The 25,533-nt window shown below is 39.3% G+C and overlaps 1 protein-coding gene across 1 annotated transcript in view; it reads right to left on the minus strand.

The window, feature by feature from the left end:
• TMED6 (transmembrane p24 trafficking protein 6) overlaps positions 1-18,475 on the minus strand; it is a 77,410-nt gene extending 58,935 nt beyond the window's left edge. Inside the window, exons 1-2 of the mRNA XM_044081584.1 lie at positions 18,263-18,475; positions 5,544-5,670 (exon numbers count right to left, since the gene is read on the minus strand). Of these exons, the coding sequence (XP_043937519.1) occupies positions 5,544-5,670; positions 18,263-18,475 (340 nt within the window). The remainder of the gene's footprint in view (positions 1-5,543; positions 5,671-18,262) is intronic.
• Positions 18,476-25,533: the final 7,058 nt, after the last annotated feature.

Consider the following 25,533-nt stretch of genomic DNA (forward strand, 5'->3'; position numbering starts at 1 on the left):
TAGGGCATCTGTTGAGGCCAGTAATCATCTTTGTGAGGTACTTCCGTGGCCTTTCCAGCTGCTGCAGATGTCTTGTGAGGTACATTCCAAAAAGGGTGTTGTACTCTATAATGGATCTAATGAGTGTCGAATAGAGGGGAACAATGACCTCTATTTTCCTGGATGAGAACTCTTTTGTGATAAGGTGTGCCACATAGAAGGATTTCCTCACTACTGTGGCGATGTGATTATCAAAGGAGAGACTACTGTCCACCTGGGTCCCAAGGTCTCTTATCACACATTCGGTGTTAAGTAGACTGCTGCCTATGTGGTAGTTCATGGGTACAGAGTTTTTACCAAAGGGGATGACAATGCACTTTTTGGCATTGAGCTTGAGGCCATGGCTCTGACACCAGGCATTTGTCTCAGTGAGGCCCTTCTGTAGGATGTCCACATCATTTGGGGACTCAACTATGGCTTCTAGTTTGCAGTCATCTGTGAACTTTGTTAACCAAAGGCCTTCTGTGTTAACCTGTACTTCAGAGAAGTAGATACCAAACAGGAGAGGTCCCAGGACTGAACCCTGTGGTACTCCACTTGTTACTGGTTTGAAGTCATATTTGGAGAGTGCAACTTTTACAATGTAGGTTCTGTCAGTGAGCCAGTTGGCAACCCATCTTGTGATGTAGGGATTTATACCTAGTTTAGTGAGTTTAACTATAATTCCAGAATGGGGGATGGTGTGGAAAGCCTTGGCGAGGTCAAGATAGGCTGTGTAAACCACCTTACCCTCATCTACGGCTTTGGTGACTACCTAAGAGAAGTTGATCAGGTTCAGGAGGCATGATCTGCCTTTCACAAACCTGAACTGGGTGGGGTCCAGAGTTTGTAGGTTACCAATGTCTTTGTTTATGAGTTCCATGATGATATGTTCAATAGCCTAACAGACCAGGCTTGTCAGGCTAATAGGGCAATAGTTCCCAGGATCAGTGGTGGCTCCCCCTTTGTGGAGTGGGATAACTGTTGCTGTGCATCATTCAGTTAGCACAAAGCCTGACGTGAGGCTATGATTGAACATGGTGCTTAGGTGGGGAGCCAGTTCATTCTGAAGTTCATGTAAAACACAGCCTGGGATGTTGTCCGGTCCCATGGATGCTGTGTTTTTGGCTTTAAAGAGTGCAGCTTTTACCTGCGTAGTTGTCATTACAGGGACTTTGCATTCTTCCTGTATAGATATGTGCCCTTTAGGGAGTGGGTGGGGGTAAAGTTAGCACTGAACCTGCCAGGATGTTGGCAATATCAGTTGATTCTGTAATTATTGTGCCGTTATGCTGTAACTCAGAGCAGATCTGGGTGTTGCCATTGAGATTCTTGACATAGCTATAGAATGCTTTGTGGTTGTCCCTAGAATCAGTGTAAATTTTGTTTTTGCAGCTAGCTTTGGAGGATCTTATAAGGGATCTCAGCTTCTTACTGAGACTGACCAGGGAGTTCCTCCACTCATGGGATTTTACTCTCTTCCGCAACAGTTTCTTCCTTCTGTTGTAGAGTTTGTTTATGGCAGAGGACCACCAGATTGGCTTCCTTTTTTTGGAGGCTAGCTTCTTGGTTCTGTTTGGGATAGCACAATCCATGCACTCATGTAAGTGCTTATAGAGTGCATTTGTGTAGGATTCAGCAGTCGTAACTGTATTGTCCATCTGCATGGGTGTCATGAAGTACACCACTTCTGTCTTAAGAAGCATTAAGTTGACTTTGGAGAATTTTTTTACCATGGTTTCCTTAATGGGGGGTGGGGGCAGGATGTGGATATCTAGTGTGATTAGCTTATGGTCAGATCTGACCAACAAGGAGTTGACTTCAGGTGTGGAACACCGGTCACTCATGTTGGTAATGACTAGGTCTAGGATATTGTTGCCCCTGGTGGGTGTGTAGATATGTTGATCCAGGGCATTGGAATTTATGAATTCCAGAAAGAGTTGAGCAAAGGAGTTGGTACATGAGTAGTTTTCCCAGTTAATGGTGGGGTAGTTGAAATCACCCATTATTAGGGTGTTTGGTTGAACCCTAATATTTTCCAGTTTATCAAGAAAAGAGGAGTGGGAATCCTGGGGCATGGTGGGGGATCTGTAGCAAGCTACAATTTGGATTGCAGTTTTGCCCAGTGTTAGTTGCACTTGGATAATCTTGGATGCATTATGCTGAGCAACTAGCCTTGAGGTGTGGATATCCTTAATGAATATGGACACACCTCCGCTTTTGGTGTTCCGGTCCAGGTTAGGTGGCCGAAAAATGTGGTATGTTTTGTAGCCTGATAATGCAGGAGTGCTCTCTGGAGCCCTGAACCAGGTTTCAGTCACTGCACAGATATTGATGTTATTCATTTTAAGGAGTGCCTTGAAGGAGTGCATTTTGAGATTTAGACTTCTAGCATTGAGTAGCATTACCCTCAGTTTTTGCTTGCCTGTTCCTGTTATGGTGGTGAATTTTTCATTTGAACCATGCCTAAAAAAGGGGTGGCAAGAGCCTTAGCCAGTATCCGGAATCCCAGGGGTGACAGGTGCAGGCCATCTTTGACAAAGCATCATGGTCTGTCGACCATGTCGTCCCAGGCAGACCGATACTGGATCCCCTTAGAATGACACCAGAAGCTTAGCCAATTGTTGAAGTCAATCATTTTGTCCTTGTACTGCGGATCATTCTGGGCAATGGCAGGATGGTACTCAGGGCTAGGGTCATACCTGTCTGGGCTACAAGATCGAATAGCTCTTCCATGTCTCTTTTGATGTAGTCCAGGGGGGTACATCTCAGGTCATTCACACCAACAAGAGCAGATCATTATTGAGAGCCTCTGCGGATGTTTTTATGTTTCTATGTGTGGATTTTGGTGGTGTAGGTTTAGTGGGACTATGTGATGAGTGCGGTGTGGTGCAAGTGTTTACCTTCTCCTCTTGACTGTCAAGTTAAGTCTTGGTTGGAGAGAGCTTTACCTCCAGTTTGGCTAGAAAAGTGCATCTCTTACAGGTTGTAGTGTTGGGTGGTAGGAGGAGAGGGTTGTCTGTGTACATGAGGCAATTGCTACATTGCCCCAAGATGTCCAGATTCATCAGCTAGACAGGAGAGAACACTGGGAGCTGACCCTTGGACATGCCTGAATAAAAAAACTATTTTCCTCTAGACAAGTAAGGAAAGTGAGTACAACAGCTGTTTTTCTCTAAGCAAGTGAAGTAAGTAAGTACAGAAACTGTTTTCCTCTAGGTAATGAGGAAGGTTGTGTGCTGTAGTAAATGTAGCATATTTAGTGCTTACAACAAGTTCTGAACAAGTGCTGTGGATGAATAAGAAAATTCAAGTGCTAAACTAAGAATCTGTATCTGAACTAGACTAGCTACAGGAAAGAAACAAGTGCAAATATGGGCTTTTAAATCAGAAAGTTGAGAGAGATGGAAAAACTGCCCAAACGGCCAATAACTACAATTTCTGGGCCAAAACCACTCCTTATGTGGTAGATAGGCTACCTAGTGCTTACCACTCCCACTGATAAGCTAGAAGGCTTCCCTCCAACACAGAAAGGCTTGGGGGCCTCAGGAGCTTACAAACAGTCCAGGATATAGCAAATCTGTATCTGGACTAGACTAGTTACAGGAAAGGCAGGAAACAAGTGTAATTTTTTTTTGTTACAGTTAAGCAGAACACAGGGAGATTCTAGCAACATTTTTTTGTAAAGGGAAGGGAGAGAGGAGAAGCAGAAGATAATTCAAGATTAGGAAACTAAGTGGGTTGGCCTTCTCAAATGTTCTCTCTGTATTAGGTAGAATGAGCTAGTGACACTCGACTGGGAGGTGTGTCCCAGATCAAATTTACAGTAGGGGCAGGGAACTGCAAAGCCACCAAGTATAACAGCAAGACACCAACAGGGAGGGTGGGGAACAATACTAAAGCTACTAGCCTACACTCTTTTAGACAGTAAACACTACAGAAATGTTTATCACAGCAGGACAGCAGTGAGCCACAAAATGAAAGTTTTAAACATATAAAGGAGCAAGGAGACTTTACAGAATGCTTTTGACTGCAAACAAATCAGTTATATGATATACTCCTTGGCAGGAAATCAGAACAAACAAATAGGTGCTTAACAAGTAGAGAAAATTTCCATTAATACCTTTCACACAGTGAAACTAAAGCTTTACAAACAGTGTGACAGTAAAAACCTTATTTATCAGGCCCTGTAAGGCAGACAATTTTAGTTTAATCATGCAGATTAGTTAATAGCAATAAAATGCAGTAAAAAGTATGCAGTAGGCAATAAAACGTGCCATATATAAATTGCTAGAAGCAATAACTAGTAAAACTAAGCAAAAAAAAAAAAAAACAGAATACTTATTGTTATATATCTCAGATCAGAGTTGTAGTCAATGCCCCTCCTCCAGTCGGCTCAGAGGCTAGAAGATGTATGAGGACACAAATTCTGTTTTTATTTTAATTTAAATGCTCACAGTAGTTTAGAAAAAAGCAGGAAGAGGATGAGTTAACATAATACATTGTTCTGATATATTTCTTTGCATTGAATACAATAAATTGCTTTAATTATATGAAACTATTTGTTGTAAAGGTAGTTAGTATTCAAAGATGCAAATTCATAGATATAAAAAAGTTTGATGTTTGAATTACTGTCTGATACCTATAAGCTTGTGTGAACAGTACTTTCTTATACCTTGTTTCACCTCCACGAAGAAACAAACTTTATTGCTACATTGCAGTTTTAAGTTATTAGTGTTGACTTCTTATTACCCTCAATAAAAATAAATTCTGCATGGTAACATTTTTGTTAATTCTGTACATGTGATTTTGAAGGTAATGTTTCCAAACTGTTGAGTGCTTTCTGTGGCAACAATACTTGATTTCATATTCAGAAACAATAAGGACTATGTGAAACTTAGACAATATGAAAACTGCCAGCATCTTCAGTAAATCTTAATAAACTTTTAATGTATTTGGGAAATGGTGAAATATTCATGCACAGTGCTTTTGTTCTACTTTTTAAACCTGATTTTCTGTGTTGTGAAAACCCTAACCTCAATCCTGAGCTGATTGCAACAGATACTCAGTCCATGAAAGGTATATTTCTTAAATAATTCATTTTGGGCATTTATTATTTTATATATTTTTTAAAATCATCTTTTTCTGTGACATTTTACTTGTCAGTATAATATATTCATGCAGAAGACCTTGTTCCATCATGTTATGCATTAGTAAGAGTAATGTCTTGCACCATTTTAAAATGTCTCTAACTCAAGTGCTATAAAAATAACACTTACAGTATCCTCAAAACACAGAACAAAGGGCACATCCAAAATCAAGGTTTCTCTTAAACAGAATAACAATATATAGCTCAGCAATAGAATTGTACACTGCTTAAGAAATGTGTACGCTATACAGAGAGGTATCCAGAAAAGCAATATACCTAAAGTTCAAGCACAGATCATTTAAAGTGCACACAATTTAACAGTTTATTTTCTTGAATGCCATGTAACACCCACTACTCTATAGGGTAAACAAGTTACCATTTTCTGAGGTTTTGAAATTGATTTGCCCTCGAACGTCTTGTGATGATCCAATGAGAAAATCACTGGGAGTATTTACTGTAGCCGTGATGCGTCTGTCATGACTGATTCCAGTTGCCCATTGAACCTAAAAACACAGAAGTAAAGAAATGTGACATTTTTCTAAATATATGTATATTCTTCTTTCCTTATTCTGATATACTAACTAGAGTATTTTTGATGCAGAACTTTAGAATACTTAAAATAGCAAGTGATGGAAGTGACGCCATTATAGTTTTGTAAGCCATAGGTCATGTGTGGTACTAATAATGACTGTATAGTACTGTTTTCCTGTCACTGAAATTTTCAGTGGCTTACTTTACTGGATCCCTTCAACACCAATCAAAAGCGATTCTTGGAGGCTTGAACATACTCTCTCACTGTCTGTCTGTCACAAATGCACACACACACACACACACACACACACACACACACACACACACACACACACACACACACACACACACACACACACACACACACATGTGCTTCATGTGCCATACTAACTTTTAGTTAAGTAATACTATAAATGTTTTCATACTTGGTTCAAATCAGTAAAATCAGTAATACATAATCAAGTGCAGATGACAGCAGTAATTCATTCATTTCTTATATTTCAGACATTTTTAAGTTACAGTTTCTTTTTCTGAGGGTGTCTCCTGGGCTGCTCAGGAAAGCATTTTGAAGCCCCACTGGGCTTAGTGCAAGACCTTAGATATATTAGATGAATATGCATCCATTGTGCTGAGTTTCTATTGTATTAGCTCAGAACTGGCCAGCCTTGAGGAATTAGTTTTGTCCTGCCTCTTCTTTTCAGAGATGCACTGGACAGTCTTTCTTTATAGATTACAAATGTGGTCATTCATCCTTTAAAGGTTATGGAATTGGGCATACATCTTAAAATATGGCATTAGTCATGTGGTTCTGTCAAAACTCTGTCTTAGTCATCTCAAAAACAGAAGCATAGCTGGCTCAACCAGTGTCCTGTGCTGTTGCCATGAACCAGCACCCCCACCCTCAGCTCTTCAGGTGAAGAGCAAAACAAAAAACAAACAAAAAAACAATACTTTGCTGTATTAAGCTGATCACATTATAGTGATTGGCATATTACAGATCCACACCCACCAATCAGGTGGTCAGATGGTCAACACACTCCCCTCCCTCCTGCCTAGCTATTCAGGTCCTGTTTGCGTATCATGGCCCTGACCCTCCTCCATTTTATTAAAAAAAAAAACATTCTTGTTATAAACTGTAGCAAACTGCTTGCTACAAATGTAGCAAATGGTTGATATAGTTTATACCCTGTCTGCATGGAGCGGTAAGCACTCATCTTTGCCTAAAAAAAAATTCTTCTAAGAATCTGTAGAAAACAGTTTGCTACAAATGTAATAAACAGTTGCTACAGTTTATACCCTTCCTGTATGGAGCACTGCAGTGCTCAAACTTTAGTTACATAATTTTTTTTTTTTCACTTATGGTTTAGACCACACACAGAATGCTACAGCACTAGGGTTTGATCTTAAATGCAATACTGACTTTTAAATGTCAATATTGCATTAGAGATCTGGATAGGCTGATCGTGCCCCCAACACTTTGCATTCAAGGCATTTGCCCCTGTCGCCCTAACCTAGCTACAGTACCATCTCACAGTGTATGTTACGTTTTCCTTTAGGCAGGCATTACACATATAGTCTGTATACTATTTCATTGTACCATTTTCCCCATAGATTCTGTACATCAGTGGCCCTGCCCACAGGTAGACCTGGCTATTATCTGTACACTTATTAGTTGAGCCCCAGGCTGCGCTTTTATGTTACCGCCCCTCCCCTGAGGGATTGCATATATGAATGCACCCTGCTGCCCCCCACCCGCCATCATGATTGATTCCTCCAACACTGGAGCTGTGTTTTAAATGTTTGAACAAATCTTACTGCCAGTTGATTTGTAGCTGGATGGTGAGGAGAAGATGGGAAAAACTTGATGCCCTGTTTTCTTATAGGTTTTAGCTATAAGAAGGCAATCTATGGTGTAATATCCCTAACCTGGATTACTCTTGAAGTAGGGCAGCACTGATATGCCCTTCCAGTGGCCCAGGCTCAGCTAGTATCTTGAGCATATAAGGCTAGTTGAGGAATAGACTTAACCTACCAAAGGTCAGGTTGTCTACCTCAGGGGAGGGACAGCCTAGTGTTATATATTTTTCTAGTGGAGAGTAAGGAAGTATTCAAAAAGATGGGCAGAATACAGGGATGGAAAGACTTGTTTTGCATGCATATTGCATTCTCATTGATGTCAGTTTATGTCTGTGTCATGGAGAATGTCACACTCAACTGAGGCACTGTATGACAGCTAATCTAGTTCAACCTTGCATCCCTGGTGTGAGGGACAGATTTACAAACTGAGATGCCTCTTAAGTTACCTACCTCAGGGGTAGCTTTCCTAGCAGAAGGAAATGCTGGATTGACATCTCAAAAAAGCATGGGAAATTGAGCTATATGAAGTGTCAGGAGGGCCTAATGCCAGTAGTAGTAAATGTTGCAGGTTGATCCTTGCAAATATTGCTCGTAGCACCATAGTTGTCCTACAGAAGTGGTTGCTTAGATGTTAGCTATCTCTAACCACTTGCAATTTACATCAACAGTAATTAAAAATACAGACTTCATCAGTCATCCTTCAAAATCAATATGAGTGGACTCACATTGTATTGATGGCCATTTTTAAGGGAACAAGGGAGCCTACAGCAGGTATTTTGGACTATTTGATGTCCAGTACATATCTGGTTTTCAAGTCAGCATCTAACCAGCATAGTAAACTGGAATCAAAGGACTTCTTTTTCACATTTTCCAAATAGAGCTGATGTAGTCAGCAAACATTGGTGTTTAACTTGAAGCAGTACCCAGTCCAGTCAACATGCACAATACATAGTTCTTTGGGATGCTAACAGTTTTACTTTTTCCGCAGTATGGCAAGGTACAATGACCACTTATTAGCTATTCTTATGCTTCTTATTCTTATAATGTCAGAAACTTAGGATAGTATAAGGTTATTTTTTTATCTTTCTGATGATAATGACATTTATTTCTTATAGTTTTATAATGGTAGTGTAATATTATTTTATGTGGTAATCATGACAATATCAGCATTACTACATTTCTTCATTCATTTGAACTCAGTGTCATCAAAATGTGCCATTAGGAAATGTCCTAGAATTTTACATATGCTATAGTCACCAATTATGCGACATCTCTTGGATTAAAAATGGTCAGTATAGGTAGATGATCTGCTGCTAAAGTGAATCTTTTCCTATAAACAGTACTGATGAAGCTCCATTACCCCCAAAACCAGGCTAAGAGCTTCTTGGTTATTTTGAGCATAATTACATTCAGCCAACATCATTGATTATAAACCAAATGTAGTGGGTCTGTTTGTGGCATCCAGGAACAGGAGCAATAAGTGATGCTGTAGCTGTAAGCTGAATGTAATAAACAAGGAAAGTTCAAAGAATATAAGCTCTTTGTTGATGATCTCATCTTTTTGGTTGTCAAGAGGATTTGATCACAGCTATCCATTCATTTATAAGTAGATTCAACTACAGGAATGTATTCAGTGGCTATAGTGCCACTGAGAGATTAAGAAGAAATGTGCAGTAGCACTTTACCAGTCCTAGATATGACCACAGTTTTGACACGTTCTGAGGCCTGCGTGCCTCTAATGGAGCTTCCAGCTTGTTTTGTGACTTGTGAATTCTGTTGTGAGCTCTCTTGTCAGTCACATGTCCACAATAAGAAAGTTCCTTTTTAAAATCACCCATCTCTTGCCATCAGATCAAGACACCTACTACTTTATTTTGCCAAGGATCATCAAATCATAACTCAAAATATGCTTGTCATTTGGTGTACCTATAAGCACCTTATAATTTTACACTTAATTACAGTTTGTTGCAGTTAAACTATATACATTTTCTATTTACTATAAGTAGTATATACATTGTATTATGATCAACAACAGTTGTTCAATTCTGGCATCTGTCTTCTTGAAAGACTATAGCATCTATCAGAGAATTGTTTTTGTCTTTCAGCTTTTCCCGATTAGGGGTTGCCACAGCGGAACTCCGGTCCGCTAATGATTGGCAGTAGATTTTGACGAACGCCGAGGTGCCAGCTCAACGTTCAACCTTCAACGAAGGCACGTCCATTTACGCATGTCTTTCGAACGCCCACCCAACCGCGGGCAGGACATGCAGACTCCACACAGAAGGCACTCCCCATGCTCCAGCTGAAAATCGAATGGAAAAACCTCTTGCTGTGAGGCAACAACGCTGCTTCTATTAGAGAATATGATGCACAATTGTATAACTGATGTAATGGAATATTGTTTTTGTTCCAGTTTTCTTTTTTGTTTTTCTCAATTACATCTTGCTTCCTTGCTACATTTCTATATTATTATTATTATTATTATTGCATTTAATGTTGTGACAAATGACAATATGTGGAACTTGTCACTGCTTCTAGGCTGTAGCAGAAAGGAATAAATTTGATCATCTTGGTTAACAAATCTATAAATACAACAAAATAAATGACAACTTACCTCTCTCTCTTGTGTTTTTCCTATTGTTTCAGAAAGAGAGAAAAGTGTTTTCACTACCTCAAGTGAGAAGTCTCCCTTGGAAGGAAGTAAGAAGAGGGAAACAACTATAAACAATACTTTAACAATAGGAAACTATGTACAAGAGCCACTGCATTTTTTTACCTATCTATAGAAAGAAAAATGAGTTATGCGATGAGAAAGTAGCTGTACATTAACTTCCTAGATTACTGAGGATTTGATATTGCATCATGGCTTAGAATGCACTACTCTAGCAAACATATGGAGAAAGTATAGCTACAGCATGATGTGAAGTTGAAACCTTACTCATAGACCGAGCAATAACGTTTAAAGGAAAACCACTCCTAAAAGCTGGAAAGACATATGTGTTTCAGCATATCTTTATGTTTTCCTGCAGCATTAATGTCTCTTAATCAAAGTAAGTGGTTATCATTATTTTCTAATTTATTATGCCCCAAAATGCCCTAAAAGAGGGCTACCATGGGCAGCATGATTTTGTTTTATAGTCAATGTCTTTGCCTTTCTGATGTCATTTTAGAGGGACAGAGAGAAATCCTTATGATGAGATGATAATTTACTGTGGTTTTCTCTCTCGGCAGCTTGCAACAGTACTGTAACTGCCAGCATCAATTTGCAATTTATTTACTTTACATCATCTGATTTTCATTTGTGGGTACCTCCAATATAGCAATTTAACTTTTTGTTAGATTAGATAATCATTTGAACACAAGATTTGCTAAAGCATATCTAAAACTCAGCGTAAATGGAAGTGAACATAAACATTTTGTGACTCATTCTTTTGAAAAAAACTTGTGTGCATTCATAATAATACTAATCTACTTCAGCTGAAGAGTCATTTGGCTGTTTGTCCCATCCAAATGTATTGCCATTCAGTACACAGACTTAAAAGTTTAATTGAAGTGCTTGAGTAGTCCGTCAGTCTCAGGATGATATACAGATGTCCGTAGCTGTTTCATTTAAAAAATGACAAAGTATTATTCATGACATAAATTAGATGCATTGTTCAATAAGAATATCTCAGGGCATTCCTACTATACAAAAGACCAGTACTAGTTGTTTGCCATGTACTTTGCATTGACTCTTTGTAAGAGTACTACATCAGGAAATTCTGTTGAATAATAAGTAAACATCTGGATGTACTGGTGGTTTTACATTATTTTACATGTGGACCCACAGTGTCCATTGCTGGCCATTCATATAAGCGTCTTCAATGGGTAAAGTTTCAAAGGGTTCTTAAACCCTGGGTTGGGTGCTACTTGTTGACATTCTAGGCAAGATGCTCAAAAATATTTCTACATGCTTCATAATACCAGTCCAGTAAAAGTTTACTAAAAACATTGCTTTAGTCTTGTCCATTTCCAAATATCCCCCATGTGCAAACTTCCTTCCAAATGTTTCTGCAAAAGTCTGGACATTTGAGAGGTATGAATGTAATTATGCTGTCTGAGTCTAAAAATCCTTGCATTTCCTTTTCCTCTACCAAAATATTTTAACTAACAAGTTTAGTGACAGCAGAATGACAAAAAGCTAATTCTACACTTATAATAATGAAAAGTTCAGTAATATAACATTCTATAGCTATGGTTTAAAGTGCAACTTGTTAACTAGGATTAACAGTTTTTACAGGTTTAGTTTACTGACTGGATATGCAGTATGTGGCTGTATACCCTTCTACATAAGCATTTAAAACAGGCCTTCAAAGCTAGTAACATAGTACCTTTTTTCTTGTTTATGGGTAAAGAGACAAACCTGTCTAAAAGCTTATTATTAGACATTGTTTCATGCAACTGTGGCTTAGAGTTTGCAATTTCAGTTAGTGGTTTGCAGTGTCAGTGGTGTAACCAGTAGCACACTTGTCTTGGTGCAGAAGTCAGTGGGTTCTATTCCCATAACAGGTAAATCTATTGCTGACACTGTGTGCAGCATAAGGGGGCTGCTGCTTTCCTCTGTGTGTCCTCCTTCTGATGAGATGTCAAACCAAGTCTGCATCTGCCTGAGTTGATGGTAGCTCAGGTGAATGTAAAGGATCCCATGGCACCTATCAAAATGAGTAGAAGTTCACCAATGCACTAGACAAATTTCCCCCAGTAGTATAGATACTACCTTGGCTCTTCCCTGTAAAGAGGCTGTTAGCCTAGTAGAACTAACCTGGTTAACAAAGGATAGATAGATATCTAGTTAGATAGATAGATTAGATAGATACAAATATTCTACTAAAGCAGCAAGCTGGTTGGAAGATTTAAGGAACTCAGAATGCCTGCTTTCTTAAATTTGCCAGAGTGTGTCCTTTTATATTTGTCTACAGCTAAAATTTTAAGACCTTTAGTGATATTATGTATGTGATATTTTACACATTTTTCAAAATATACATTAAATCAAGCATTTGTGACCTTACAATCTGTCCATACTGAATGTCCTAAACTTATCTCATTCAAGCCTATAGAGCCTCTAGTACATGTGCAGTTACCCATAGCTCCTGTCCTTACATATTTGTGTCGGGTCTATATCATAACTGCGAAAGCCCGTTTCAGTGAATACGTAAATGTCGACACATATTGCGTGAACCGCGAATATACCAAATGCCCTAAACCGTGAAATTCAAAATCTCGAACCGGCACAGTTGGCCAACCCGACCGCTGACTACATACTACCCACCCAAACAAAATAAATAAATCACATACATACACTAACCGAAACCCTACACTAAACATTACATACATTACTATCTATGCACTTACCTTAACCCGCACCCTAACCCTAAGGTCCATGACTATTGCACACTTACCTTAATGAGCTATACCCAAATGAAATAAATAATCCACACACATACACTTAACAAAACCCTACTTCTAACCCTACACTAAACCTTACATACATTACCATCTATGCACTTACCTTAACCCACACCCTAACCCTAAGGTCCGTAACTATCACACACTTACCTTACGGAGCTATACAGCAGAAAGGCCAACTATGCCAATTCGATATTTTGAATTTTGTGGTTTAGGGAGTTCAATGTATTTGTGGTTCATGTAATATGTGTCGACGTTTACGTATTCACTGAAATGGGCTTTCGCGATTATAATATAGACCCTTTGTGTCTTGCGTCTCTAACTAAGTGACTGACCAGTTACTGACAGGAGTATTAGAAAGGAAAATATATTAATAACAGAGTGACACTAAGATTATTAACTGAGGATGTTGAACAGAGAACGAATAGCTGTCCCTTATTATTTATATATTTTATATTTACATTCTTACTTTTATAACTGATAAGCTTACATGTCATTGAGGAGCATGGTCTGAAATGCCGTCAAATCCCATTTATACTACACTGTACTGGTGATATTGTTAGTTGTTTGCTAGTAATTATGAAGCTATGCAGTATTTCCAACTGTATTTAATATTTCCAAAACCAAATGACTTACAGTTTATTGGCTGTCATCTGGTGAAACCTTAGATGATGAAGAAAACTGCCACTGGTATCTGTACTGTAATTTATCCATCTTGAGAGATATTCAGTGTTATTTATATTTCTAATTATAAAATTAAGTATAATGTTTCATATTTCTGTAAATATCTGAATAAACATAACCAGGGAGGAATTTTTTGCTGTTATGTCAATGTCTGGCTAACAAAAGTATCCTAACAGTATATGCCTATGTTGTAGAGTTTCTATGATAAGGCAATTTGTTTGTGAAACTTAGAGAAGAATATTATTCTAGGTTTATGTGTATTATAATACATTATAGTATTGATGTAAAGAATGAAATGTACTATTATCACTGCAAACAAGAATTTTTACTGATAACATTGTTATTTGTACCATTTAATAGCATCTATTGTTCACAAAATATTTGTATTTGCTTGTTTTATGCTTTTTACCCAACTTTTCAGAAAGTGCTCTGGAATGTAAGGATGTATGTAGGCTGCTAGAGGTGTGACATTCAACTCCACACATGTTTTAATGAGTTAAAGGACTGTATTTCAGGTGCAGCTCCAAAAATACCTTGTTTCATTGTCAGGTAGTTGTGTGCAGCCCCCAGGTCTGTGCAGGCCTCAGTGATTCCACAATTTGGTGGGAGAACAGTATTCTGACACACAGCTTGGGGCGAGTTTTCTTTAGCCACATACCTTTCATGGACCACCAGGTAGGCCTCCCTGCCAACTTTCTTCCCTAGTTTCTTAAGAGTGCCCCTGGTGGTTGGGAGGCTGATCCACTTTTGTGCAGATCTTTTGTAGGCTAAACAGATTTTGATCTGTGGCTGTAGATCTCTCCCATGGAGTTATAGTAAATAGCATAAAAGCTTTACTAGCATTACTATGTTACTAAAACTTCAATGTTTTTTTTTTTTCATTTTGTATAGCACTCATTATTTATAGTTTAGCAAACACAGATTTTTGGTTTCACCAACAGAAAACAATGCTATACTTTAAGACAACTTGTTTTCACTCCCAAGAGGATTATTTTCCAGAGCAAATCCCTGTATGTGCAAAGGGATTTTTAACAGTGAAAAAACAAAATGTTTGCTGGCTATTCTATATCATGGAGGCTAAGAAGAGATTCTTTCTGCAACAGTGTGAGTGATGACTAAACATGGTGAGACCTTTATGACCTGTAGCAAGAAAAGGAATGGAAATTAAAACATTGTGATGTACTAAATGGTTTCAGAGCAATAAACAAAATCTAGGTGAAGGTTTAGTGAGAAAAATCATATCTAGAGTAAGATTAACTTTTTCTTTTAAGAGCATGCTTAACTCTAAAATTTTGCTAGGCCCTTAAAGCATAGTCTTCTATTTTCCAGGAGAATTAAGTCTAAGTTGCCACCTAACTGTCCACCTCTGTTAATTTATTAAGTATTTTGGTAAATGCTACTGCTCATCTCAGACTCAGTAATACTGTTGCTGTTTTCTATACATCTTAGGATCATCGATTAGTACTAGGCTAACTGCTCTTGTGGGCCATTTTAAGTCTAGCCAATTACCCCATGTGAGAATCAAACCCTTAATCTTGTGTTTGTAGGGCAAACACCTTAACCATTATGCTACCATCACACCCCTTTTGTTCTCAACATAATTTTCTTTCCTTACACACTCTCTGCATATTCTTTTTTTTATTATTCTCTTTTTGGCATTAGGCTGTTGTCCTTCTGTAGACTAGATATCATGTGTTCTGTACATCTAAGCATTGCCACATTCTCTGCCTAAGCATTTCAGATTCCATGTTCTGGGAATGATATTACTGTTTCCCTGCTTAACTTTCTAGTCTATTTTTTATTTACTTTTGTTTACCAGGAAAGTCTGACTGGGCAGTAATTAAATTTTTTCACTGGTGGCCCAGGAAGAAATATTCCAAGAAAAAATAGCAACAGAAAAGAAGAATATAACTTTATAATGCTACAGCAAATAATGACAAATCAGTTTATACAAACTAAGTTACAGTAACAGTAAAGCAACATATAAACAATGGTATTTAATGCACTGAGCATGAACCAAGGTGGTAGTGTAGAAAAAACATTTCCACATATTGTCATTGCCCATTTGTTTCTCGTGATTACATTCTCCTACAATTCTGTGACAAGCCTTTTACCCATGGTAATATTCTTGATCATCCCAAAGCATTATCCATTTTCACCTCAGCAGGGGAAAGAGGAAATTTAATTTAATTAATTTGTGATTCAGTGATTCAGTTTTTTCCCTGATTTCGGGGAGCACCAGTGAAAAGAATGTCCAAGTAAGATGGGGATACCTGTGTAGCACTGTAATACTTAGAACTTACAATTTTCGTTGCCTCACAGTTTCTACTTATCCATTTACATGAGGCTATTCAGGTAGTAATTGTCAAGCAAAGTACACTATACTCCCTCTCCAGATCATGGCATCTTTTGGAATGCTCCTTTTTCTCCCTGAGGACCATCAAGCCCTGCCATTGACTTGTCCTGTTTCACCTCATGGGAGGGAGCCAGTCATGCATGCAGCCTTTCAGGGTTTCTGCGTGACAGTCGTAAGCCATATGTTGGCTGACATGGGAACCTGAATCACTATGGCAGCATCCCATGCTATCCCTGTGGTGTGTGTGCATGTGCCCTCAAATGCACATTCTCTGAAAGCTTACCTTACTAGGTTGGGATAGTCAAACACATGTCCCTTAGTTTTGTAGCCATTGTAAACTTGCAGCTCTGTATCTGGAACCACCATCTTCCACCCTCCAGAATGGTTGAGCTAACATAAGCTGCACAATCTTATCCTCCCCAGTACAGCTGTCTCAGAGCCCAAGCAATTAACCAATCTCTGGTTATCTGTATCATAGGCACAGCTTTATCCCTCTACACCATAGAGCTGAGAGTATGTTTAGCAATGCTTACTGACTTCTTTCTGGTATGTTTAACCTCTGAGTGTTTTTGCTAATCCAGTGCAAAGTGAAAAAAAGGAAAAAAAAAAAGAATAAAATAGTGTTCAAGCCACCAAAGAGAAGAAACCAATGAATAAGGTATATACAATGAAAATGCACCATTCTTACCATTATTCAGTTTGGACATTCATTTTTTTGTTATACAATTCATACATTTCATTTTAGTATCACTCTTCCTTACTTTCTGTATTATGTACTTACTGTTCTGACTCCAGGTAATAAATGTCTGGAGATGAACCAATATGAACACCTATAAATGAGCTGCCTGTAATTATTTGCAGCATCTAACTGGTACTTGATTGCTTTACTGTCTTATTAACTGATTTCTAGGTCATAATGTTAATTTTTTACTAGGTACTTTCCCTATGGTAGTCTGACTACATTTGACTTATATGTGAGTATACGCTTCCTTTTTGTTCATCATGTCTTGTTTATTCTGTTATGATAATATACTGTATTGATTTGCTGGTCTATGAACATGCTGTATTCTTGCATGTTTTTTGCCAGTTTTTTTGGTATGTATAGTGGCTGCAATATCTCCTTTTGGATCAATTATTACATTGGCTAACAAATATTATAAACATATTTGTATATTTGTGTGTGCATATATGTGTGTACATATATATCTAGATCTATCTATTTATATATCTTTATATATATATATATATATATATATATATATATATATATATATATATATATATGGATCTCGGACATTTGATCAAAAGATCAAACGTCTGAATCCATTAAGGGTGAGCATACTTATGTGAAAGTGCTTTTCATCAAAGAAGCAGTTTTGCGTAAGTATGCCTGTTGCAGAGGCCCTACTATATTGCAGATAAGGGAAAATTCCCTTTTCCCCACGGTAGTGCGGTTCAGAGGGAGAATATTAAAGTAGGGGGGTGTGGGGGGCAAAGCCCCCGTGCAGAAACATTAATGCAGTGTTTTTTTTTTTATTAATACGCTTTGATGAAAGCGCTTTCGTTAAAGTGTGTTCGGTGGTTATGGATTCTGACGTTTGATCTTTCGATCAAACATCCTAGATATATATATATATATATATATATATATATATATATATATATATATATATATATATCTGACGTTTGATCTTTCGATCAAACATCCTAGATATATATATATATATATATATATATATATATATATATATATATATATATATACACATACACACATATTTAGATCTATAACTGTATCTATCTACATCTGTATCTAATCGATATATGTCTCTCTCTCTCTCTACACACACACACACACACACACACACACACACACACACACACACACACACACACACACACACGCTTATATATTTATGATTGCTACATTGTCCATAATTCTGGTATGTTTCCATAGTTTATACTTTACACATCATTAATAAATGTATAATTGTTCTTTTCTTGATTTTTCTGTCTGAACTTGAGATAGGTACACGTGGGTCAGAGTTGTACCCTGGCCACCAAATTTAAACAAATAAATAGGTAAACAGCATATTACAGCGTCTTCTTATAGCTTCATATGTCATTTCATGAAGATATGAGATCCCTGTACTTTTATTTTGTAGCAAATAAGAGTTTTACAACCCTAACTTCCAGGTGAAATAGAGCTTTTATACTCTTACCTCATAGCTGAAGAAGAAGTAGCCACCCTGACGTGCGTAATGCCAGAAACACTGGACTTCAGCAGCTTGGATCACAAAAGAGAAATCATACCGGTCAGAGCCTTTAAATACTGGATCATCACTGGTACTGCTCAGGGGTCCAGTCCTTGGGCACTGCACTCCAGTAAACAGAGCACAAGTGAGATAAGTAACAGCAGCAATGAGGTTTAGCATGATACTTTTGTGCAAGGTCTCTAACATATGAAGCTATAGCTGCCAGATGGGAATATTTCCACACTTGTTTTTCATATATCAAAGTGAATGATTAACCCTGCTATTGCTTCCTAATATTTCATCATGTCATTGCACCTCCCCTTCTCTAACAGTAACTTTTATCAGAACTGCAATGCCACTAACAGTTTTCTCTACCATGAAATTATTTGTATGGGTATTACATAATAAGTAAGCATTGTATTGGTATTACATAATAAGTAAGCATTCTACCAGGCCAGGTGATGTATTATCCAGCTCATCTGCTCATTTGATATAAGACCTTTGTTTGTAGTGCAGTACAGATATGCTAATTTCCATAGGAAACTGTTGTTTTGAGAATATGAACTGCATGCCTACACTTGTGAGTGAATAACTAGTAATCTTCATCCAAGGATGCTCCCAGTACTACTTTATGACACAGTAATCTTATCTGGATTCAGATATGTTGTGAGTAGAGCCATTTCTAACAAACTTGGGTTTATCTAAAAATTACTGTTATTGTAATTACTTCAACTTTCTTTGTCTTCCTTCTAGTCATGCTGCCCTGGAAAGTTCTGAAAACATTCTTAAGGTTTATTTCCATTAAAATTATTATTTTCTTTTCTGCAGACTTTCCTTTTTAAGCTTTTATTTAGTTTAGCTTTTTCTGCGTTTCATTTATTTTTTAACAGCTCTGATTACTAAATGGCTTAGACTTTTTGTGTGGGGTGAAAACTTTAAATCACATTATAGAATCATAGGATCATAAGAGGTTACTAGGCTAATGGCCTTGGTGCCCTTACAAGCCTAGCCAAGAGTTTATCCCTTAAAAGAAACCTCAGTCAGCACCTGCCACCCCTGTCATTGAGGGACACAGATGGAACCCCTGGGACAAATTTGTGGTTTCCTATCCACTCATCAAGGCTGGACTTGAAGAGGGTCAATGAGGTACTCTGTTTGACGTGTATGGGAAGTCTATTAGAGAGATGTGGCAGCCTCTGGGAGACAAACCTGTCTCTCCAGCAGGTTTTGTTGATGTTGCATTTTAGATCCAGGCCTTTCAAGTGGGAAATGCGCAAGGGGTTAGACTTACAGATATGGAGCACCTCTAGTAGGTCAGGGTCAGAGATTGTCTTGTAGGCGAGACACAGATCACCTCTGAGCAATCTGTACGATACCGAGTAGAGTGATAGTGATTTGAGCCTGTCCACATAGGAGAAGTGTTGGAGACCATGGATTCTGTTTGTGAGGTATTTCTGTGGCCTTTCCAGTTGGTGCAGAAGTTTGGAGCGGTGCATACCAAATGGGGTGTAATATTCAATTATTGGTCTAATGAAGGAGTTGTACAGAGAGGTAATACCCTCCTTTTTTCTGGATGCAATCCTTTTACTTATGTGATGAACCAAGTATAAGGCTTTTCTGACCACTGCCGCTACATGATGGTCGAATGTGAAGTTGCTATCAACCTGAGTATTCAGGTCTCTCAACACAGGTTGTGTGCCTAGAGGGTTGCCATTGATGTGGTAATCAGTAGACGCTGTGTTTTTGCAGAATGCTATGATGCTACATTTTTTTGCATTTAGCTTGAGGTCATGACTTTGGCACCAGTCATTAGCTGCTGTGAGACCCTCTTGCAGTATGTTAAGATCATTTGGGGAGTCAGTTACAGCACCCAACTTACTGCTGTCCACAAACTTGGTCAGCCACAGGCCTTTTGTCTTTGCCTGGACATCTGAGAAGTAGATGCCAAACAATAGGGGGTCCAGGACAGATCCCTGGGGAACTCTACTAGTGACAGGTCTGCTATTGAAGGTTTATACACCTATTTTGACCTTGAGGGTCCCGTCAGTGAGCCAGTTGGCCACCCATCAAACACAGTAACACATTTTGGACCACTTGTGGAAATGTTATGCTGCTGATTATATAGTGGTCTTGGAAACTGGAGGATTGTGGTGCAGCGGATAGCATTGTCACCTCATAACAAGAGGTTCCCTGGTTCAATTTTTGGTTGGATTGCCTCCTGTATGGAGTCTGCATGTCCTCCCTGTGTTCATGTGGATTTCCTCCAGCTGTTCCAGTTTCCTCCCACATTCCAAAGACATGGAGTAGGTGGATTGGACACTCTAAATTGGCCATAGGTGTGAGTGCGAGTGTGTGGTGTGGAAGAACAACTGTGGCAGGTTTAGCCACCTGATAGTATAAACCTTGGCTCTAGATGATTGTCACTGTTGAAGTGACACCCTGACCCATGTGCAAAAAATGTAAAAAAGCTGTTGTGGATAGTTGGTTTGAGCAGATAGTAGACATCTTGACGTTCTCAAAGGCAGGATGTGGGACTCTCTAGAAGTTTTTTGTGCCCCTGGTGGAGACCAAGGTCTAGGTCTAGGTGAACATCTTCTCCAGGCCTGGGAACATTCATGACAGCATGTCTGACATCATGTGTATGTTAGTAGGACAGCACTCATTTTAGTTTTAAACATAACACCCCCTGTATATCAACATGTCCTTGGCCAGGAAAGAAAGTAAGGGAGGTATTTAATAGCATGGGAAACTACTGAATACCTAACTCTCACTATGACACCTCACTACATGAAAACACTAATTTTATTTCCCCTTTGGAGATGACATGACTCTACAAAATAACATAAGAGTTACAGAGGCAGAGAGAAATGAATGAAATAATGACACCACAATATAAGGACAAAATGATTGACTTCAACAATTGACTAAGCTTCTGGTGTCATTCAAAGGGGAGCCAGTATCTGTCTGCCTGGGATGACATGATCGACAGACCACGATGCTTTGCCAGAGATGGTCTGCACCTGTCACCCCTGGGATTCAAGTTACTGGCTAAGGCTCTTGCCACCCCTATAGTGCCTTTTTAGGCAAAGTTCAAAGGACAAAAACACCACCGTAACAGGTGCAAGCATGTAAAATCTGAAAGTAATGCTACTCACTGCTAGAAGTCTAAACTTCAAAATGCACTCTCTGAAGGCACTCCTAAAAATGGAGAACATCAATATCTGTGCAGTAGCTGAGACCTGGTTCAAAGCTCCAGAGAGCACCCCTGCAATACTAGGCTACAACTCTTACCACAATTTTTGGCCACCAAACCAGGATCGAAACACTAAAGGTGGAGGAGTGTCCATATTCACCAAGGATATTCACACCACCAGGTTAGTTGCCCAACACAATCCGTCTGAAATTCTCCAGGTGCAACTAACACTAGGTAAGACTGCAATCCAAATTGTAGCTTGCTACAGATCCCCCACCATGTCCTAAGATTCTCACTACACCTTTCTAAACATACTGGAAAATATTAATATACACCCAAACACCCTAATACTGGGTGATTGCAACTACCCTGCCATTAACTGGGAAAACTACTCGTGTACCAACACCTTTGCCCAACGGTTCTTGGAATTCATAAATTCCAGTGCCCTGGATCAACTAATCCATAGTCGCACCAGAGGCTCCAGTACCAACCTGGTCATTACCAACATGGGAAATTGATGCTTCACACCTATGGTCATCCCCTCGTTGGTCAGGTCAGATCATAAGCTAATCACCCTTAACATCCACATCCCACCCCCACCCCCCAGTAAAGAAACTTCCATAAAAAACTTCTCCAAAGCCAACTTCATGCTACTCAAGTCAGAAGTTACAAACTTCATGACACCCATGCAGAGGGGAACTGAAAGTTCGACTGCTGAAGCCTGCACTAAGGCACTGTACGAGCACATCCACTCATGCATGAATCATGCTATCCCAAATAGAACCAAGATGCTCTCCTCCAAAAAAAGGAAGCCAATCTGGTGGGCCCCTGCCATAAACAAACTTTACAACAAAAGGAAGAAACTGTTGCAGAAAAGAGGAAAATCCCAGGATGCAAAAAACTCCCTTACCAGCCTCAGTAAGAAGCTAAGATCCCTCATAAAATCCTCCAAAGCCAGTTACGAAAATAAAATTGCCAGAGATTCCAAAGACAACCACAAGGCATTCTATAACTATGTCAAGAATCTAAATGGAAATGCTCAGATCTGCTCTGAGCTACAAGAGAATGGCATTAAATATACTGATCCCAAGGATATTGCCAATATCCTGGCAGATCGATTCAGTGCCAGCTTCACCCCCCTCTCACCTCTAAATGGCCCATGTCAATACCGGAAGATTGCCAAATTCCGGTAATAATGGCCACACAGGTAAAAAACACACTCTCCAAAGCAAAGAATACAGCATCCATGGGACCAAATGACATCCCGGGCTGTGTACTACATAAACTACAAAATGAACTGGCACCTCACCTAAGTGTCATGTTTAATCATACCCTCACCTCAGGCTTCGTGCCCACTGAGTGGAGCATGGCTGCAGTTATCCCACTCCACAAGGGGGGGATCCACCTTGGATCCCGGGAACTACCGCCCCATCAGTCTGACAAGCCTGATCTGCATGGCCATGGAATGTATTATCATGGAACTTATAAACAAAGACATTGGCAACCTTAAAACACTGGACCCCACTCAGTTTGGGTTCATGAAGGGCCAATCTTGTCTCCTGAACCTGATTGACTTCTTCAAATCAGTCTCCAGAGCTGTGGACAAGGGTAAGGCAGTCCACACAGCCTATCTGGACCTTGCCAAGGCCTTTGACACCATCTCCCACTCTGGAATCATAGATAAACTTACTAAGCTGGGCATTAATCTCTACGTCACTCGATGGGTTGCCAACTGGCTTACTGTCAGAACCCACACTGTAAAAGTAGCTGACTCCAAATCCAGCACCAGACAAGTGACATGTGGAGTAATTCAGGGTTCAGTCCTGGGACCTCTCTTGTTTGACATCTACTTCTCTGAAGTACAGGCCAAAACTAAGGGACTCTGGCTAACAAAGTTCGCAGATGACTGCAAACTCGGAGGCATTATTGAATCCCCAAATGATGTGGATACTCTACAAAAGGGCCTTACAGAAACAAATGCTTGGTGCCAGAGCCATGGGCTCAAGCTCAATGCCAAGAAATGTATACTTATCCCCTTTGGGAAAAAAACATGTACCCGTGAACTACCACATAGGTGGCAGTACACTAAACACCGAAAGTGTGATAAGAGACTTAGGGACACAGGTGGACAGTGTTCTCACCTTCAATAACCACATCGCCACAACAGTCAGGAAATCCTTCTATGTGGCACACCTCATCACTAAGGACTTTTCATCCAGAAAAAAGGAGGTCATTGTCCCACTGTACTCATCGCTCATTAGACCCATTATAGAATACAACGACCCATTTGGTATGTACCTCTCAAGACATCTACAACAACTGGAAAAGTTGCATAAATACCTCACTAAAAAACCACAGGCCTAAAGCAGATGCCCTATGCTGACCACCTAAAAAAACTCCAGCTATACTCTGTCGCATATCGTCTACTCCGAGGCCTCTGCTTAACATACAAGGCCATGTCAAACCCAGAGCTGTTGGACATGCTACACATAAAGAAATCCCAATCCCTCAGAGCCACATGCTCCAGGGATCTAAACCTTGTCATCACAATAAACAAAACATGCTGGAGGGATAGGTTCCTGACCCAGAGACTCCCCAGACTCTGCAATAGACTGTCAATACATGTCAAGCAGAGCACCTCTTTGGCCCTCTTCAAAAGGAACATTTATGATTGGATGGGAGAAAGGAAATTCACCCCGGGGATCACATCAGTTGCCCTGCTAGACAGGGGTCCAGGAAAGTAAATAGTGTGGGAAGAAATAGCCAGGGAATTGCTATGGCTAGGCTTGTATAGGTCCTAGGGCTGATCACCTAGTACCAACCTATGAACCAATGAACCTATAACATAGGAGATCAAGATCTGTGACCCTATGATAGGAAATGTTAAGACACAAAAAAGTAATATAAAGTATCCTTTCAAATATTGTATCATTTTTTTTCTCTCAAAAGTTTGTTATTCTGATTTTATTTGATTACAAGACTGTTAGAAATTTAGCCTTTTTTTTCTAACATTCATGCATACATCCACACATATAAAATATGGCCTTTTGTGATGTAGACTTTATTTAAAGTGATGCCAAGGTATCTGTCCACACTCTGCCTGTACTTCTAGCAAGCCAAAGAAAGAAGACATGAGGCAGATAAAAGGCTGTGCAGTTCCCCTTTTCTGTGTGTGTGTGTGTGTGTGTGTGTGTGTGTGTGTGTGTGTGTGTGTGTGTGTGTGTGTGTGTGTGTGTGTGTGTGTGTGTGTGTGTGTGTGTGTGTGTGTGTGTGTGTGCCTGTGTGTGTTTTTGTGTGAGCATGCACTTGTGTGTATGGAGAGTGCAAATGACAGGTACCATGATGACATCTGGTAAATGTTGATTTCCAGCAGCTGCAGAGATAACTATTAAAGACAAAGTTTGCTAGGTAAGCTAGGATGTATGCTTGATCCACAGATATGTTAGGTCATGCATATCCATTGCATTTCACATGCCATGTTCCAGCATAGCAACCTTAATCTAAGTTTGTTAGTATGAGTACATAGCAGGGTAAATTATTGACCATAATTCACATAACCTATGACTTTGCCATGAGTTCCTCTTTGTCTGTCTCTATTTTTCTCCCCTAAACTCATATTTTTCCATCAGCTGGCAAATGGCCCCATCCTGGACCAGTGGAAAACAAAAACTGGCAGGCTAAGAAATAACTGCCCCATCAGTGACCACACAGTGAGTAGTGGGAATTGGTAAGCTGGTGGTGATAGTATGCATAAGAAACAGTTGTTTAAACTGTATTAAATAGGATTATAAAAATAAGCCCTCTTTGTCAATCTGAATTCCAAGTGGGCACATTATTGCACAGTGTAGGCCATGTAAAATACAAAAGCACGTACTTACAACACTAAAGCCGTATACCAGAAAAATAAGGGTCTTTATTATAACCTCAAAGTGTCAGCTCTACGAACACCTAAACGTCAACCCATAAACAGCGAAAGCTGAAAACCATGAAAGGCCACTTCCATGAATTTTTTAACAGGGAAAAAATTTGCTTGGCCGATGACCAG

The sequence above is a fragment of the Protopterus annectens genome, chromosome 8.part1 (genome assembly GCF_019279795.1).
Source record: "Protopterus annectens isolate FY-2018-M chromosome 8.part1, PAN1.0, whole genome shotgun sequence".
NCBI lineage: Eukaryota > Metazoa > Chordata > Ceratodontiformes > Protopteridae > Protopterus > Protopterus annectens.